At 49.0% G+C, this 19,265-nt stretch overlaps 1 protein-coding gene and 1 long non-coding RNA gene across 2 annotated transcripts; both read left to right on the plus strand.

The window, feature by feature from the left end:
- The first annotated feature begins 2,248 nt into the window (after positions 1-2,248).
- LOC143434924 (uncharacterized) lies at positions 2,249-4,970 on the plus strand. The gene is made up of 3 exons (XR_013104789.1): positions 2,249-2,347; positions 3,505-3,706; positions 4,897-4,970. It is a non-coding gene; the product is annotated as an uncharacterized LOC143434924 (long non-coding RNA).
- A 4,581-nt stretch (positions 4,971-9,551) lies between these two features.
- Dnajb1 (DnaJ heat shock protein family (Hsp40) member B1) lies at positions 9,552-13,338 on the plus strand. The gene is made up of 3 exons (XM_034522714.2): positions 9,552-9,989; positions 11,253-11,833; positions 12,042-13,338. Exons 1-3 carry the CDS (start codon positions 9,779-9,781, stop codon positions 12,270-12,272), a joined length of 1,023 nt encoding a protein of 340 aa, XP_034378605.1. The 5' UTR covers positions 9,552-9,778; the 3' UTR covers positions 12,273-13,338.
- The last annotated feature ends 5,927 nt before the right edge of the window (positions 13,339-19,265 follow it).

Raw genomic sequence — 19,265 nt, forward strand, 5'->3', positions numbered from 1 at the left:
TGCCGACAGAAGAAAGGCATCAACAATCCTACCCAGCTGTGATGTCTATGAAGCACAGTGACCAGCATATCCCTAGAGGTGCCAAGTGGTGCTTATATCTTAGCAGTAACAACCAGCTGTCTAATTGGATTACAGGCTTGCTCAGCAAGTGGGGAATCATGCCTGGTATATAAACCCAGCCAACTACAGGTGGCTGGTGAGGTCACGGATCTTAAAGGAGAACCCACCATTTTCTCTTTACTAAACCTGCATAACTCCTCACTGTGTTCTACATTCTTGTCTTTATACCCACAGGCAACTGTAGCTCTGCTCCTCATCAAAGAAGCAGATTCTCTCTGTGTGAGAGACAGAGGCCATTACAGAAAGCCACGACTGTACAAAACGCAGAGAGCGACTGACCCTGGGGTACACAGAGCCAGTGGATATATCTAAAACAAAAACTCCACATCTTAGGAAGGTTTCCTATTGCTGTGATACCAATGACCAGCGCAACTCTCATAAAGGAAAACATTTAATTGGGGCTGGCTTACAGTGTCAGAGATTTAGCCCATCATCATCATGGTGGGAAACATGACCACATGCAGGCAGACATGGTGCTGGAGGAGCTGAGAGTTCTACATCTTGACCCACAGGCAGCAGAAGGAGACTGTGAGCCATACTGGGTGTAGTTTGAGCATGAGAACCTCCAATCCTGCCCCACAGTGACACACTTTCTCCAACAAGGCTACACCTACTCCAATAAGGCCACACCTCCTAGTAGTGCAACTCCTTATGGGCCAAGCATTCAAACATGAGTCTATGGGGGTCATTCATACTAAAACCACCACATCCCACATCGACAAAGAGACGATGAAAAGGTTGTAAGAGTCAGAGGGATAGGAGAGGTCTGCTGTGTGGTTGTGTGTCCTGGAAAATGACAGGGAAGCTACACCTGTAATACCTCAATAATATGGCTGACTAAATAAGACCTGAATAATAAGATCACCAAAAGACATGCTAGAAGAAGGAAATCTCCCAGGGTCCCGCCTTTAGACAAAGAACTACAGGCAACTAAAAACTGCAGAGAGTGGGAGAATTAGTCTTCCCCAGGGATGAGCCCCCTAACTGATTATCCACTACTAAATGGTCAGCCCTGAACTCATATGCATATAAGCAACAGTTAACTGTCTCAGCTGTTTTTTCTTTGGAAAACACCATGGCAACAGGAGGACCCAGGATTAGGAGGCTGGACCTTCACTGAGGACTCAGCAGCTGTTTTAGGGGCCAAGGTAGTGGTTGAGGACACGACTGTGGTCAAAGCCACTGGGCTCATGGAGAGAAAGCCGAAGACAAGAAGTAGATCCTTGTCACCAAGCTGGGCCACCTGGACATGATCGATTCCCTGGAGATCAACCTGTTCTCCCTGCCCATTAAGGAATCCAAGATTATTGCCTTTTTCCTGGGGCATCCCTAAAGAAAGATGTCCTAATGATGCTACTGATGCAGAAGCAGACTCGGGCTGGACAGCAGACCGGGCTCAAGGCTTTTGTCACTATTGGGGACTATAATGGTCATGTTGGCCTTGGTGTTGAATGCTCCAAGCCGGTAGCCACTGCCATCTGAGGGGCCATCATCTGGGCCAAGCTTCCCATCTTCCCTGTGCAGACAGACTACTGGAGGAACAAGATTGGCAAACTCCACACTGTTCCCTGCAAGGTGACAGGCCACATGGCTCTGTGCTGGTGAATCTCATCCCTGACCCCAGAGGCAATGGCACTCACTGTCTCTGCTCCTGTGCCCAAGAAGCTACCGATGATGGCCAGTATTGATGACAGCTGCACATCAGCCAGGGGCTGCACTGCCACTCTGGGCAACTTGGCCAAGGCCACCTTTGATACCATCTCCAAGACCTGCGGCTACCTGACCCCAACTTCTGGAAAGAGACTGTGTTTACCCAGTCTCCTCACCAGGAATTCACTATCTTGTGAAAATTCACACTAGCCTGCTCAGAGGACCCAGGCTCCAGATGTGGCTACCACATAAGGGGTTTTATACATAAAAAATAAAGTAAATTAAGTCTGTTTTTAAAAATGACTGGACTATGGTGGAACTGCCTTGAATCCCAGCACTCTGGAAGCAGAGACAGGCAGATCTCTGAGTTCAAGACTAGCCTAGTCTACGAAGCAACAGAGGACAGTGGACAGCAGAGCTACACAGAGAAGCCCTGCCTTATACCCCAACCTCCCCCCAAATAAAGGACTCAACTGTTCATAATAGTAATTAAAGGAAAAGAGGCCATGAATTTGAGAAGAAGTGATACAGGGATGTGCAAGGTCCTGGAAAGGGAGAGAAGTTAGACGGAAATGAGGTAATACTTTAAATTGTTTTTAGGTTTTACTTTATGTCTATAAGTGGTTTAGCTGTATACATGTATGTGCACCACATAGGAGCCTGTTGGATCCCCTGAATCTGTGGTTATTAGTGACTGTGAGCTGCCATATGGGTGCTGGGAATCAAGTCTGGGTCCTCTGCAAGAACAAGTGCTCTTAGCAGTTGAGCCCTGTCTCCAACCCCTATCCTTCAATGACTTAAAAAAGAAAAAAAAAGAGGTGGACAGCTCCTGAAAAACAACAGAGGCTGACTTCTGACCACACACATACACACAGACACCACACACCATACACACACACACCACACACACACAGACACCACACACCATACACACACACCACACACACACACACAGACACCACACACCATACACACACACACACCACACACACACAGACACCACACACCATACACACACACACCACACACACACACACCACACACACATGATCTGGACCGTTCCCCATGTTGGGACGCCAAGATATACCTGACCATGCTGCCCCACGCTTGGAGGCTAAGTGCTCTGGTCCGTGCTGCCCCACGTTTGGGGGCCAAGTTGTCCTGGTCCAATCGGGTCAGTCAACAGGGTCTAGCAAGAGAGAGAGTGGAGACGGAGGGGCAAGAGATGCGAATAATGGAGATAAGACAGGGTGTATGATCAAGTCTCCTTTACTAAAAGGAAATCGTGGGTCTACATATACACTTTACCACATGCCTTGCAGCCGTGGACAAGCAGGGGAACACAACTGAAGACACTTTACCATGTTCACCTTGCAGCTGGGGGCACTGAACAACAAAACAAGATATGTGGGAAAGACAAAATGTTTATCAGAGTGTGCTCAGCTGTTGTAGGCTGTTGAAAACAAGTCTCTTGTCAGGGTATATGACCTGAAATGGCTGCAAAGATGATAGCTGCTTTCTGCTAGGAGTCTGCTCCCAAAACACACACACACACACACACACACACACACACACACAGCATGGGAGGAGGGAGAATCGGTTGTGGAGCACCCGCAGGAAAGCTTTGGGATTGATCTTCTGTACCCACAAGCTTGAGGCAGAGGTGACTAGCTCGGTAGAGGGCGCAAACAGAAACTAGACTGTTCTCTCAACCTTTCCTGTTTCTGTTGATAGATCCTGCAGGTTAAGAAGTCCTTAAAGGTAGTTCCTGATGACAGGGAGCAGGGCAGGACCAAGATGTGTCAGTATTTATGAGCCATCAAGGAACACTGAGAACTGAATTGAATCCCGAGAACAGTGTGTGCTTTTAACACTGAGCCACCTCTCCAGGCCCTAGTTTGGGCTTTTTGAGGAAGAATCTCCAAGTGAAGTCCAGGTAATCCTTGAACTTGTGGTCCTCCAGCCTCAGCCTCTTAAGTTGCTTGCGTAGCAGGGGTGAAGTCCTATGCCTGGCTTCCTGCCTTAGATGGGTGTTGGGAGTCCCTTCTCTGCCTCACCTGGCTTCCAGTAACCAGGTCATTCATAGACAATAGATCCAGCCCTGAATGGAGACTGGTTGCTTTGTTCAAACCTCTCACTGTGCCTTGTTGGGGCCTGTCTGTAGAGACACCTTCCAACTGTGTCCTCACACACCTAACACAGTGGATGATTCATCGATGATGGCAGGGTGCACCCATTATGACTTGAATGTTTGATTCTAAGAGGCAGGCCTCAATGACGGCTCACTGAGCCCTCTATCCTGAGTCCTGGGAGAACTGCCAGTCATTTGGATGGCTAGGATCTGACTTCCACAGGACAGATCTCACAGAGCCGTGGGCATTTCCCACACAGGTAAGGTAGGCAGTGATCTTCCTTGGATGCCTTGCATTGTTTCAGAGCACGAAACGGTCCACTCAGAGCCGTCTGAGGGAAGATGTGAGCCAGGCTTAGACAGGCTAGGGCTGCTTAGCCACTTTCTGCTGTGTCAAGATCTCTAAGAAATTCTCCAGCCCCACCCATCCCACAGACCTGTAATTCCAAGTAGCCATGAAACTGAAACAGGAAAATCATAAATTCAAGGCCAATCTGAGCTTTGCAGACACATCGTAGCAAGAAAAAAGGGAAAGAAAAGCACACACAAGCCGGGCAGTTGTAGTGTGGGCCTTTAATCCCTGCATTCAGGAGGTCGAGACAGGTGGATATCTGAGTTTGAGGCCAGCCTGGTCTACAGAGGGAGTTCAGGACAGCCAGGCTACACAGAGAAACAAAAACTGTCTAGAAAAACAAAACCAAAAGAAACAGAAAAAAATTAAAATCATTACGAATGAGAACATTTCTCTCATCCTCACAGAGTCCCCCGTGCCCCATCTGTGGCAGTCTCATCCTCACAGAGTCCCCCATGCCCCATCTATGGCAGTTTCCCAGTCCCGAGCAGCTGCTGATGTGCTTGCATACTTTCGTGTTTTCTAGAAGGTCATAGAAAATAGAACCACACAGCCTTTTGAGCCTGCCTTCTCTCACTGACATAATGCATTTTGAAGTACACTGGCTTTGTATCCTGTATTCATGGCTTTTTTTTTTTTACAGCTTAAAAATAATCCATTGTGTGGATGGATCACAACTTGTACTCAACCACTGAAGGACACTCAAGTTTCAGTAGCTGTTGGTAATTATTCATAAAGCCTCGGTAAAAATAAAATCCAGTGTTACATAAGCATGTTTATTTAACTTCTTAAAACTGTTTTAAGTTTTGTGTGTTTGTGGGAGGGGGTGCACATGCCGTGTGGCTAAGAGACAAACTTCAGGGAGTCAGTTCCCTGCTTCTGCTGGGTGGGTCCCAAGGATCGAACCCAGGTCCTCAGGTTTGGTGGTAAGAGTCCTTACATGGTGAGCTTTCCTGCTAGCCCTCCAAAATAGGGTATGCTTTGTTTTTTGTTTTCTTTTTTTTTTTTTTTTTTTTTTTGACACAATGTTTGTTATGATTGTGAATCCCAGCTCACCCTGAAGTTAGAGATCCTCCTGCTTCGGCCTCTTTAGCTCTGAAATCAAAGCCACATGCCACCATGCCCGATTTGAACATAAGTTTTATTGCACAGAGGCTTTCCCTGGGAATGGCAGTGGTGGCCAAAGGGCTTCCATGTTTTTTGATGGTCTTTGATGGACAGATAGGAGACAAGAGGGCAATATCGATTTTGGGGGGGAGGGATTCGAGACAGGGTTTCTCTGTATAGCCCTGACTGTCCTGGAACTCACGCTGTAGACCAGGCTGTCCTGGAACTCAGAAATCCGCCTGCCTCTGCCTCCAAGTGCTGGGATTAAAGGCGTGCGCCACCACGCCCAGCAATAGCGAAATTCTTTAAGGCTTTACCAACATTTGGGTCACATCACATACCAGCTGAGCACTCTCAGTAAGGGCTCAGTACACAAACTCTCTTTGCTTTATTTCTGTGTGGCCTGGGAAAAATAGGCGTGTCCAACTTCTGGGAGCCTTAACTGTAAATGGGAGTGTCCAACGGCAATTGTGTTGTGACAAGATAAGTTAATGAGGGCCTGGGGGTGTGGCTCAGCGATAGAACTAGCCCAGCAGGTGCCAGGCCCTGGGTACCAATCCAGGAAATAAAAAGAATGCACATGGACCATGTGACTCTGGCTTACCTGAGGCAGCTGAACTGTGGACCAGGCAGGACTTGAACTCAGAGATCCATCTGCTACTTTACCCCAACCCCCGTGGGCTGGGACTAAAGGCTTGTGCCACCATACCTGGCTCCAGCTTGGTTTCTGAGACACTGATTAGATTAGGCCGGATGTAATTGTATTGGGGGTGGGATTCTTTACCCCCTCTGCTCCCAAGTAACTGTTTAGCTCCTGGGTAAACGACACAGAGACCTGGTATTTTTATTAACAAGTTGCAAGCACTAAGCCGGGCAGGTTCTGAGCTATTCTAACCTTCTAAGGCTGCCTATTTCCCAGCTACAGGGTCCTTTACCTTCAGTCTGAGTCTTGCCCTGGCTAGCTCTGCTCCAAGTGTGTTCTCATGGTGACCTCTCCTGGTCCCTACAGATGATCTCTCTACATCCTCTCCCACTGCTCTCTCTGGGACCCCCGACTGGGATCAGAAGTCCTACCCTACTCTCTTCTGCCCAGGTAACTGGCTCCTCAGTTCTTATTAACCAAGCAGAGGTGATAGAAAACAATTTTTACATAACTTTGAGACCAGAGATGCTTGACCAAGCCTTTGTAGGGACTGCAACCCGTAGTCTGGGCAGATAAATCAGCATCTGAATGCACAGTGCACAAAACCATCTCTCAACAGCTGGCTGTGTGGTCATCTTGCCCGGCGCTGGGATTCCAGGTGCCTGCCACCAATACCTGGCTTTGTTTTTCTGTTTTTGTAGATTCTGGTAATCAAACTTGGTTGCTTTCCATACAGAGATCTCTCTTAGGCCCTACTTCTACATTTTGAGAGAGTCTCAAATTCTACATAGGTTAGCCTTGAATGTGCAGCCCAGGTAGGACTCAAGCTCCCAACAACTCTCTTGCTTCAGATTCCCAAGTGCTGGGACTTCAGGTGTGAGCAACAGGCCTGGCTAACACTTGCTTTCAAGGCTAAGCATTTGCTTTGGGCTTTTCGATCAATTGAACCCAGCCCTCGCACATCTTTGAGGGCACCTCCTGTACTTAAAACCTACCGGTGGAAGATGTTAACCTAGCCTCATATACAAAATAACTTCCCCTGTAACTGAGCCTAGCCAAGCCCTCGCATAACTGCTAAGTGTAACAGTTTCTCCAGGAGCTGGAGAGATGGCTCAGTGGTTAAGAGCACTGACTCTTCTTCCTGAGGTCCTGAGTTCAATTCCCAACAACCACATGGTGGCTCACAACCATCTGTAATGGGATCCGATGCCCTCTTCTGTTGTGTCTGAAAACAGCTACAGTGTACTCACATATATAAAATAAATAAAGTAAAAAAACAAAAACAAACAAACAAAAAAAACCAACAACAACAAAAACAGTTTCTCCAGGCTCAAAGCCCAGCATCCGTGAGGTTCCCCATAGGCCTGAGGGGAGGGGAGGGGAGGGAGGGGAGGGAGGGGAGGGGAGGGGAGGGAGGGGAGGGGAGGGGAGGGGAGGGGAGGGGATCATAAAGAGAGCCTTTGGCTTCATTTTGGTGTCTTGGTTTTTGTGTCTGTTGTTTGCTGTCAGATATGGAATGCAGGATCCTCGCCCATGTGACCCACACCCTGTGCCACTGAGAAGCACTTGCTTGGTTTTTGTTGTTTGTTTGTTTGTTTGTTTGTTTAAAGACAAGGTTTTGCCAGGCGGTGGTGGCGCAAGCCTTTAATCCCAGCACTTGGAAGGCAGAGGCAGGCGGATTTCTGAGTTCGAGGCCAGCCAGGACTACACAGAGAAACCCTGTCTCAAAAAAACAAAAACAAAAAAAAAAACAAACAAACAAACAAACAAAAAAGACAGGGCTTCTCTGTGTAGCCCAGGATGCCCTGGAATTCTGTAGATCAGGCTAGCCTTGAACTCATAGATCCACATGCCTCTGTCTACAGAGTGCTGGGATTAAAGGCACGCACCGTTACACGTTTGTTTTTGAACAACCGATACTTTCTGATAAGCATGGTGGCAGGTGCTTTACATCTCAACAATAAGGAGACTGATGCAGGAGAATCTGGAGTTCAAGACTAGTGTTGGCTACATAACGAATCCAAGAGCACTGTGGGTTAGAGGATGGGAATGTGCCTAAAATAATAATAACAATAGTAATCATAAAAATACAGCATTGCAAATAAGCCTCAGCCTTGCTTAGAGAGCTGGAGTTCCCAGCTGTGAGGTCCCCAAACAGAAAGATTTCCTTTGCACAATGTGGTGGACAAGGCACTATCCCCCCAGATGGCAAGAAGCCTCAGTGAAACCCAGATAGAGATAGGCCCATCCAGAGGCACACCTGCACGCCTCCATTAGAGCCACACTGTAAAGGTGAAGAACTCCACGCCCGTGCTTTCTGTCCCTCCGGACAGCCCTTCTGTTCATTCTGTACTTTCGATTCCTAGTCACCTATTTAGAAGCCAGGCTGACCTAACACCGGAGTCCCTCCTACAGCAGCATGGTGACACTGGGGTTACAGGCATGTGCCACTGTGCCAGGCTCTGGATACCCTCTCTGATGAGCTAGTGAGTTCCCTAGCCCCAAATCCATCTGGGGGAGGTGCTCAACTACCTCAATTTTCATGGGGGCTAAGGTCATTTTTCTCAGGGGTGCCTAAGGCAAGGGTTATCAGACTCTCGTGCTGCAGGGCTGCCAGAAAAGGAGTGTCTACAGTTGTCCACTAAACAAGATGATTAATCATCCCTTCCAAGAACACTGCCTTTGTCCCTTGTCTGTCTAGAGCACTTTCACAAATGCTGAATGTCAACTTCACCATATTCCATGACCATTCCCATTGTACAGATGAGCATACTGAGACCAGAATGGCTACTTTACCAGCCCAAGGTCATACAGCCAGAAAGTGCTAGGATTAGAGTCAGCCTTTCACCCACTGTCTTCCTGGCAGTTCCATTCCCTGCAAGAACCACCACTGATTACTCCAGCTTCTCTATGCCTTCCAATATCAGAAGCTCTCTCCTCACTTAGCTGCATCCTTGACCGCCATCATCCCAGACTTACAAAACCAAAGCAAAAAGCACCTATGTCAAAGTATTTGGAAATATTTAGTAAGCACCTAGTGGATCTTTAAAAAATCACGCAGCAGATTCCAATCTCTGCCCTGGTGGTAAACTCAGACAGCAAAGGAAGTGACAAGTACCACGAACGCCAAGAAACCAGCTAATTCCAGTAGGAACTAGTAGGAAGTAAAATAAACCGGATTAGCAGCTCGACTGGGGCAATCCCACGGCAGACCAGCCTCACCTCGCTTTACGGCCACGGCCGTACGGGGAAGACAAAGGGTTACGGGCAGAAGAGGGCGGGGTGCGTATTTTTATCCCTGGGTTAAAGCTGGAAGACTTGGAGATACATGACAGGTAGCTGCCTCAAGTCACGCAGCAGAACCTCCCCGGTGATAACCTGGGAAAGGGTGCGGCCATCCGGGGAGGCCGGCCTCTGTAGCCCCGCCCCTGCGCGTCGTCACCTGTCTGTGGACAGAACGGGCCGCGATTGGCTGGATCCGCCGCGGAGGCGGAACCTCGGCAGCCGGCGCGCGCGCCCGAGGAAGGCGTTGACCGGGATAGAGAGGGAAGGGGCGTGGCCGCGCGCCGAAAGCCGTTGGCGGCCGGGTCCCACCCCGGATGTGCTGCGTCACGGAGCGGGCCGCAGCGATTGGCCGGTGTGGCGCGGCGCATCGGGAGGGGCGGAAGGTTCTGGAGGGCTGGCGGGATCTGGAAGCTTCCGCCGGACGGGTATATAGAGTCCGGGACGGGGCAGCAGCGGAGCCGGAGGCGGCGACAGCTGGGCGGCGGTGGCCATGGGCAAGGACTACTACCAGACGCTGGGCCTGGCCCGCGGCGCGTCCGACGACGAGATCAAGCGTGCCTACCGCCGCCAGGCGCTGCGCTACCACCCGGACAAGAACAAGGAGCCCGGCGCCGAGGAGAAGTTCAAGGAGATCGCCGAGGCCTACGACGTGCTCAGTGACCCGCGCAAGCGCGAGATTTTCGACCGCTATGGAGAGGAAGGTACGCTTGCGCCCGGCCGAGGTGACCCGCCGTTTGACAGGCGGGGAAACCGAGGCACTCGGGGCCTCTCCGAGGCCTCGGCTGGGATCGGGCAGCCGGGGATCTAGCGGCGGCGCCGCCTCCTCCACCCTCTGCTCGGCGGCTTCAGACGGGAGGAGGAGCTCTGGGCGCGTCGCTCGCACAGAAGCTTCTAGCACGTCTGCCGCAGCCCCTCCCGGCCGGCCGCCTGCACAGCGCCGGAATGCTGCAGACGGAGGGCGGCGGTCGAGATGGGAATGAAAATTGCCCGAATGTTGATGGTCTTTTCTAGTCGCCAGCTCAGTGCTTACCCAGAGTTGAACCTTTTCTGGTAGCAGTGCGTAGGAACTTCTTTGTAAGGTGTTAACAGCATAGCTGGGAGGATGGGGCGGTCACGTAAACCTGGTGGCGCCGACATCTAGAGCCCTTACTGCCTGCCTAATTGTTGTCAAACGAAGTAAAACGGAGTGGTGTGTTTCTTGCTCCTGTTGCCACTCGAGATTCGTCCTTGACTAATTGGAACAAGCTTTTAAAAATATATACGTAAAATCCCACCCACTATAGTTTCTGCGGCCTTTTTACTAAGAGTAAAACTTGTTGAGCAGAGTGTGGGGGCTCACACCTCCGTTTGGGAGGCTGAATTAGGAACGTTGTGAATTTGCTGCAAATCTGAGCTACAGGGTGAGCTCCTGTTTCCAAAGGAACCGGATGTTGTGACAATCCCCCCTCTGGCATGTCTGAGTCAGGAGAATTGCCTTGAGGCTACTCTGGACTACACAGCACATTCGATCCTGTGCTTCTTAGCATTGACAAGCAAAAGGAACAAAATGTCACTGCTTATTTGTGACAGGACCTCACTGTTGCTGGGGCTTTTCTTTATTCATTTATTTGAGTGTCTGCCTCCGTGTATATATGGGTACCATTCACATGCTTCTAGAGAAGAGGGCATTGACCTTCCCAGGACTAGTTAGACCATGATCTGCTGCTATGTGGGTGTTGGAAATTGAACATGGTTCCTCTGCCAGATGAGCAAATGCTCTGAGACATTTCTCCAGCACCTCATGTTGGAGCTCTGGCTTGTCTGGAACTTGTAGAGATCAGTCTGTGCCTGTCTTGAGAGTGCTGGGGTTCCGAGTGCTTTGTTTCAAGGGTTTTATGTTTTATAAGTGTGTTGAAATGTTGGGGATGAAACCCGTGGGCTCTGGCTCTCCTGCAGTAACCCTGACTTGCGGTTTTGTTTTCCAGGCCTGAAGGGTGGTGGCCCGAGTGGCGGGAGCAGTGGTGGCGCTAATGGTACCTCTTTCAGCTACACATTCCATGGAGACCCTCATGCCATGTTTGCTGAGTTCTTCGGTGGCAGAAACCCCTTTGATACCTTTTTTGGGCAGCGCAATGGGGAAGAAGGCATGGACATCGATGACCCATTCTCTGCCTTCCCAATGGGCATGGGTGGCTTCACCAATGTGAACTTTGGCCGTTCCCGCCCTACTCAAGAGCCCACCCGGAAGAAGCAAGATCCCCCAGTCACCCACGACCTTCGGGTCTCCCTTGAAGAGATCTACAGCGGCTGTACCAAGAAGATGAAAATCTCCCACAAGCGGCTGAACCCTGATGGAAAGAGCATTCGAAACGAAGATAAGATCCTGACCATCGAAGTGAAGAGGGGCTGGAAAGAAGGGACCAAAATCACCTTTCCCAAGGAAGGGGACCAGACCTCTAACAACATTCCAGCTGACATCGTCTTTGTTTTAAAGGACAAGCCACACAATATCTTCAAGAGAGATGGTTCTGATGTCATTTATCCAGCCAGAATTAGCCTTCGGGAGGTAAGTTGCTGGGTGGGAAGAGGAGTCATGAAGAGAGATGGCTGTTGTGGGGTGGGGGAGGGAATGCTCTCCTGCTAACAGCATGGAGAGCTTTGGAGTGGGTTCTCATCGGGCCTGGTCTGGAGGACCTGAACCTTCTCTGGATGGTCTGGAGGAGTCATGCTTCCTAAGCCAGCTGCTACCTGACAGTGTCCTTTTGCTTCCCTAGGCACTCTGTGGTTGCACTGTGAATGTCCCTACTCTGGACGGCAGGACCATTCCTGTTGTATTCAAAGATGTCATCAGGCCTGGCATGCGGCGGAAAGTTCCTGGAGAAGGCCTCCCTCTCCCCAAAACACCTGAGAAACGTGGAGACCTTATTATCGAATTTGAAGTGATCTTCCCTGAAAGGATTCCCATCTCATCCAGAACCATCCTGGAGCAGGTTCTTCCCATATAGCCGCCTGCATTCCTCAAGGACTGAGCCAGGGACCTTTCCAGAGCTGCAGATTTCCAGACCGTTCCACTGGTTGCATACTGCGGGAGGGCCCAGGGAGGGCTTTTGCTCTGCCGAATGTTTTCCACAGAATATATTACAATCTTTCAAAGTCGCGCACTAGACTACAGTGGTTTTTCGAGCGATAGGCAGGCGGTGGGAACAGCAGCCCTCCTGGAATGGACCCACCCTCTGCACCCCAGCTCCTGCCCAAGGGTGTGAGGCAGGCCTGCAACTGGACTCTTCCCCTCTGTTGTCCTTAGTTTTCTGGCTGTCCTGTGACAGTGGCCCGCCATCTTGGTTGCCAGACCCTGTGCACTAGTCAGTCTCCACTGTGTGAGAGGTTCTTGTTTTTTCTGTATTTGTCCCATACCTTGTTCCTCTTCCCCAGAAGAATCCTGTCTTGTCTTGGCCATCTCAAATTGAGACCAGTTCTGTAGGACTGCCAAGCCAGCATCACAAGCAATACCTGGTTGCAGGACCATAGGGCCAGCCTCTTCCTAGGTTCTGGGGCCTGGACAGCCAGGAGATCCCCTGGACCTCTGGCTCTATTGAAATCAGGTGGCTGTCTTACAGTCACAGTACTTGCTGGTCCAGAGGTAGCCCTTGGCCACACCTGGCACTTCTCAGAGGCACAGGTGATTTTTTTGTGTGTGTGTGTGTGTAATGGACTCTGAACTTTCTCAAAAGGATACAATCCTTTTGAATTTTGCACAGTCCTAGATATAATCCCTTTTGATAAAAGGGTCTTTGCTTCTGATGAAAGGAGCACTGTGGAACGTATGTAAATATGTTTTTATAATTCCATTCCAAGCTGGTGTGCACTCAGATGAAAGCAGTCCCTGTCAGCTGCTGTGTGTCCAGGGCTGTGGTGGAGTCAGACCTGGGGAGTGAACGGATCTGTTCTTTGGAGCTAGTCTGGTGCTCTGACCATTCGACTCATTGTAAGTTGCCACTACCAACACAAGACCAAAGTGTGTGACTTGTCATTATGCAGTGTGACAGCATTAAAGACTGATGCTAAACCTCAGGGGAGCAGTCCTGCGACTCTGTTTGAGGGCTTTGCTGGGGGGAGGGGCAACATGGTTACTGTTCTCATTCTCCAAAGAAAGCTCTGTTTCCCTTCCTGGGACACACTGGTTTCCCATTCTGAGCCCCAGCATCACTGTGGTGAAGGTTGGGGTAGGAGCCTGCCCTGAGTGCCTTTTTTACCTTGCAAGGCTCCTGGCCACATCTGGGGACCTAGTAACCACCAGGGCTGAGGATTACAATGCCATCTGCCTGCATTCCCCCTTCCAACTTGGTAGGGCAGGCTAGACCAGAGCTAGGATGCACCTGCCCAGAGCTGGCTGCCCTGGGGAAAAAGAACCCACTTCCTGTTCCAACTTGATAGGGGTGTCCAGGAACTTTTTTGAAGAGTAAGTTTATTATGAAGCAGTGTGTTGGTTTTGTTTCTGTGTTCTGGTGGTGCTGGTCATGGAGCCCAGGGTTTTGTTCTCTCTGACCACAGCTCGCTAGCAGCCATACTGCAGTCTGCTCCATCCACAGTGAAACCTGGTGTAAGAAGTGGTGACAGAATAGAAAGTTAATCCAGAGCCAGATGTGACACCTGTAAACTCAGCACTGGGAAAACTAAGCCAGGAAATAGTTCAAGGCCAGCTTGAGTTGGAAATGTGTCTAAGCTATGGTAGAGTATTGGTCCAGCCTATGTAAGTCTACCTAAGAGCTGCTTTCCCATAACACCAAAGACAACTCTGGAATGTCTGTTGTTTAATAAAGTTAAAGTAGCTCCTCCAGTTTCCCTAGTACATACCAGGTGCTCAGCTGCCACAGCAGCCACACATGTAGCTGACACTGACCTCCAAGAACTATATGCAGTTACTTCTGGAGAGATGACCTGCTGTGTGATTGACTTCGCAAGGACAGGGTGTCCTTGTGAACTTTGGCTAGGAAAGTTTTATGCCTACAAGACGATGTCCACAGTTAGTTCTAGAAACCCACAGGTAGCATGGGCAGCAACCTCAATAGTAGATTCTTTGGGGATCATACTGTTCTCAGGGGCCAGGGCACATGAATCAGCAGTACAAAGCACCGGCCTGGGTGTGTGAAGCCCTGGGGTATAGCCTGGCACCTGACACCGTGACATGGCCTGAGCCTGAGGCTCCCTTCCTGTTACAGCATGGCACTGAAGAAATGGGAATCTGCTTTTGGTGCAGTGTAGAGATGCCTGTGAGGGCTCAGTATTCATAGCACTTGATCTCACGTAAGACCCCGGTTCAGTTCAGTTCAGTTCACGTGGAAGTTTGCCTCCCTCTATAACTCCAGTTCCAGGAGATCCAACACTTGGCTTCAGGCATCAAGCATGCACATGATAATGTGTGATACACTCAGGCAAGACACTCATAAATACATGGAAAACTTTTACAGAGTGTGCCTGTGCTTATGTAAGCGTAACTTCTCAGTTTTCAGTTTCACTTCTTGCCTTCAGATAGCACAATGTGAAACTAGAAAGGGCTCACAGAGTAAAGTTCACTGCCCTCCCAAGTGCTGTGCTCTCTGAGGGCTTCTGCTGAGACACTGGACAGGATGGCTGCGACTCTAAGCATACAGGGCAGCAGAGCTCTGGTTCTCCTCCATCTTTCTAGCTCATTTTTTGGATTTCTCTCTTATTCTAACTGAGATAGTGGAGTTATAAAGATCCAGTTGATGGCCAGTGGCTTCTGTCTCCAGTTGGAATTTTAGCTTCCAGGTTCGAATCCCAGCTTGACCTTTTTCACACTGTATAATCTTGGACAAGGAAACTGACCTCATTATGCCAATGCTTCAACAGTGAAATGAGTATAATACAGGACCCCATTCTGGACATGAGGTCCTACACCTAACCAGTCAAGACCAGCCTAGGAAACTTAGACACTAGACACTGTCTCAAAAACTAAAAAAACCCCATGTGGTACATGTCTTTAATCCTGGTACTTAGGAGGTAGAGGCAGACCTCGAGTTCCAGGACAGCCAGGGCTACATATCAAGAACCTTTCCAGAAGAAAAAGCCATCTTTCTTGTAGAAAACCCAAAGTTGGTATGTGTAACTGCCCCTCTTCTAGGTTTGTATGGATTTCCAGATATGTACATGGCACACAGTGCCCAGGTGCTAACACAGAACAGTAGTGTATATCAGCCCCACCCATACATCTACCTTCCTAAAGAAGGCAAGCCTATCCTGCATCAGGGCTGTGGCCAAGTCCCAGGAACCAAACCCAGGTGTATTGCTGCCCTCAGTAGACGTCTGCTGAAGCAGAAGCCAAAGCTAAAGTAGGCCTACACTTTGTCACCTCTGGCCACTATTGGACAAGCACCAGAAAATAGGTACCAAGGCTGGGCAGACCCAGTTTTGAATCCCAGCTCCAGATTCCGTGTGTTGTTGGATAAGTGATCCCACCTTTCTGGTCCTCTGAGCAATCTTTGAAGAATGGGAGAAATGGCTGGGTGTAATGTCAAATCCCAGAAACCCAGCACTCTGGAAGCTGGTCTGCATACCCAGTTCCAGGTCAGCCAGTGCTACATACATAGTGACTTTTTTTGAAAAGGCGAGTTGATGCTGGAGAGATGGCTCAGTGGTTAAGAACACTGGCAGCTCTTATGGAGGACTTGGGTTTGAGTCTCAGCATCCACATGCTAGCTCACAACTAGCTGTGTCTCTACTTACAGATCTAATCAGTGTCATGACCTCTTCTGGCCTCCGTGGGCACCAGGCGCGCACAAGGTACACAGACATACAGATAGGAAAGCAGAACACCCAATGTTAGTAATAAGTTCATGGTCCCAAAGAAAGAGACCACCACTCCAACTGAACTGGACAAGACTAATTGATCAATAAGGTCAGCTCAGAAGAGACAGGAAGTGTTTTTGGTTTTTATTCTAACTCTGGTGGTGATTGCATATTTCCCCCATTGGCTGGGGTCCAACCTCACAGTTTTATCTTAATGGTTTGTCTGAAAAGAATTGGCTCACAGGAAATGAAGGAGGAAGGGGAAGGAGGTCCCTGCTCCAGCCTATCAAATTCCTGGAATGCCAGGGGAGGGAGGACCTTTATATAAACAAAGGTTTTACTTGGTGAGGGGGATTAAAACATTTGCATAAAGGGTTTATGAGATTGTGAGAGATAAAAAAAGGATCTTAATTCCTAGGCTTTTGATAGAGAAGACATTTCTTATACCCTTACACATGAAATACAATAATAAAAAATGTCAAAAAAGTAAGCTGAGCTCGGGCTGGGGAGTTAGGTCAGCCAAGGAAGTGCTTCCAGGCATGAGGACTGGAGTTCAGATCCCCAGCTCCCATATAAACGTTAGGTGGGTGTGGCCGGCTGCCTGTAACCCCAGAGGATAGGTACCTAGAGTAACCCGGCTGCCTAGACTAGCTAAAGTTGGGGGGCTGTGGGTTCAGTCAGAGACGTCGATGGGAGTGGTGAAGAAAACAAGATCCCCTTGGGGCCTTCACGAAGACACACAGGTAACACACACCCACACATTCAAACATGCACACCATACACATGCAAAGGAAAGCCTTGCAGAATTACAATTTCCAGTGTTCAGAGGCTGAGCCTCAAAAGGATGTGAGTTCAAGGATAACCTAAGCTACATAATGATGCCATCTTGTGAGGTACCCATCAGAGGAGACCACTCATACTACAGGTTCAAGCGAACAAAAAGTCTTTATTAGCCAGCTGGCAACTACACTGGGTGTCTGGGACCCTTAAGCAATCCCAAACTTTTCTGAGGATGAGCTTTTAAACACACACACATACACACATCCTAGGATGACACAGCTCAGTTAATAAGAACAATTACCCAAGAGTGTCACTACAGAAGCCAAAAGCAGGTTAATATATTTAGGGACTTTCCCAGAATTATGGACTTTGATGGATTAGGTCCTTGTCTCATTTGGGCAGGTGGTGCTGCCTACATGCTGGGTTTTATGGCCAGAATGGTACCTCCATTATGGAGTCAGTTGTGTTAAGGTCTGGGTGCCTGTTAAATGTCAAACAACACACAACGCAACTCCTAGGTCAAACTGATGTCAGTGAGAGCTATGTGCTTAGCACACAAGATGCCATGGCTATGATTTCCAGCATAGCAGGAAGAGGGGAAAAAAGGAGATATTCCTAAGGCTATACAGAGGACTACTTTCTATTCTCGAAATTTCTAACGACTGTTGCTGTGTGACAGTCTTATGGTAAGCGCCCATCCATTTACTAAGTATTTGTTGAACATCCACCGAGTCCCAGCTGTGATCTTAGTGATGGAAACAGTGGTGAAGCAGACTATCAAGAGCTCTTGTCTTTGGGCGGTGAACTGGCTCAGCCTTGAATGTGCTCTGGCCACACCTGCAAACATGAGTTTGACACCCAGAACCTGCATGGTAGAGGGAACCAATTTCCTCAAGTTGTTCACCGGCCTCCACTAGCGTGTCATGGCATGCATAGACACATAATAAGTAAATATTTAAAGAGGTTTTTTTTTTTTTAATTTCTGTTTGGCCCAGTGGTAACTCTGCCTCACACATAGAAGACCCTGGGTATCTACCCATTGAGGAAGAAGGAGGAAAGGGCAGAGAAGGGAGAGAAGACTCCATCCTAGCATGCATGAGACTCCATGCTCCACCTCTTGCAGTACAATAAATAAATTAGTAATCCCTATCCTTTTGGAACTGATGGTCAAGTGGGAGTAGGTGAGAGCAAGAATATATAAATACAGCATCCAATGATGTGTCAGATACCAATGAGAGCCAAGGTGCTGGAGGCACAGTAGGTGGAGAATGTTGGGTACATTTTTAAATAACAGCAAATGCTTTGCCAAGAAGGTGGCATTTAAGCAAAGACCAGAGCAGTGCATAGGAGCTATGCAGACACAGAAAAGAACACTGAGGCGGAGGGAACAGCTGTGCAAAGGCCCTGAGACAGGAGGATGGGGTAGGGGGGCAGAGCAGAGGGAGAGGGAATGCTTGAGGGTGCAGGCAAATGACGGAGGCCTGGAGAGCTTCCTGTGGGGAGATAGCTTACCAGGGTTTAGGGGTTAGGAAAAGTTTCAGGTTTCTTTTGCTTATGGCAGGGGCTACAGGGGCCCATGGCACAATGTACATGTGAATGTCAGGGGACAACTTCCAGGAACCACTACTCTCTTTCCCACCATGTAGGTCTCAGGAATCGAACTCAGGTCTTCAGGCTTAGCCAAAAGTGCCTTACCCCTGGAGTCATTGCACCTGTCTGAATGAGTGTCATTTTTAATGCAGAGTTAATTTCAGGTCCTTGAAACCAGTCAGTCATCAGGACCTTGAAAGATCTCTCGATGCAGGGAACTTCCGTCTCAAAGTGGCAGATTACAGAATATTAAGTATCACAACTCAGCTTTTCTTAATATGCAGGCTTCCGGGTGTGGCAAGCAGGCCTGAGGTCCCACACTCCTGAGGCTGCGTCATAGAGAGACAGCTCAGCAGTTAAGAGCATTTGTCGCTGGAGGATCTGAGTTTGATTCCCAGCATTTACACAGTGGTTCACAATGGTCTCTAACTCAGCTCCAGGGGATCCACTGCCCTCTCTGACCTCTTGGAGCACCAGACATATACATAGTGTACAGCACACATGCAGACAAGACATTCTTACACATAGAGGAAATAAATCCAAAGACACAACAAAAACTCAGGCTAATGAGGTTTTCTCTATTTCTGTGAGGAGACACCTTGACCAAAGCAACTTATACAAGAAAAGTTTATTTGGAGCTTAGGTTTCCAAAGGGTTAGAATCCATGACCATCGTGGTAGGGAATGAGGCAGCAGGCAGTCAGATAGGCATGAGGTTGGAGCAGTAGCTGAGTGTTGGGCCTAACACAAGGTCTAATCTCCATTTCACCTCTACCCTTCAGTCATGTACACAGGTGGAGGGCGTGAACAGGCCCTAGAGAG

Source organism: Arvicanthis niloticus, chromosome 18 (assembly GCF_011762505.2).
Source record: "Arvicanthis niloticus isolate mArvNil1 chromosome 18, mArvNil1.pat.X, whole genome shotgun sequence".
Classification (NCBI taxonomy): domain Eukaryota; kingdom Metazoa; phylum Chordata; class Mammalia; order Rodentia; family Muridae; genus Arvicanthis; species Arvicanthis niloticus.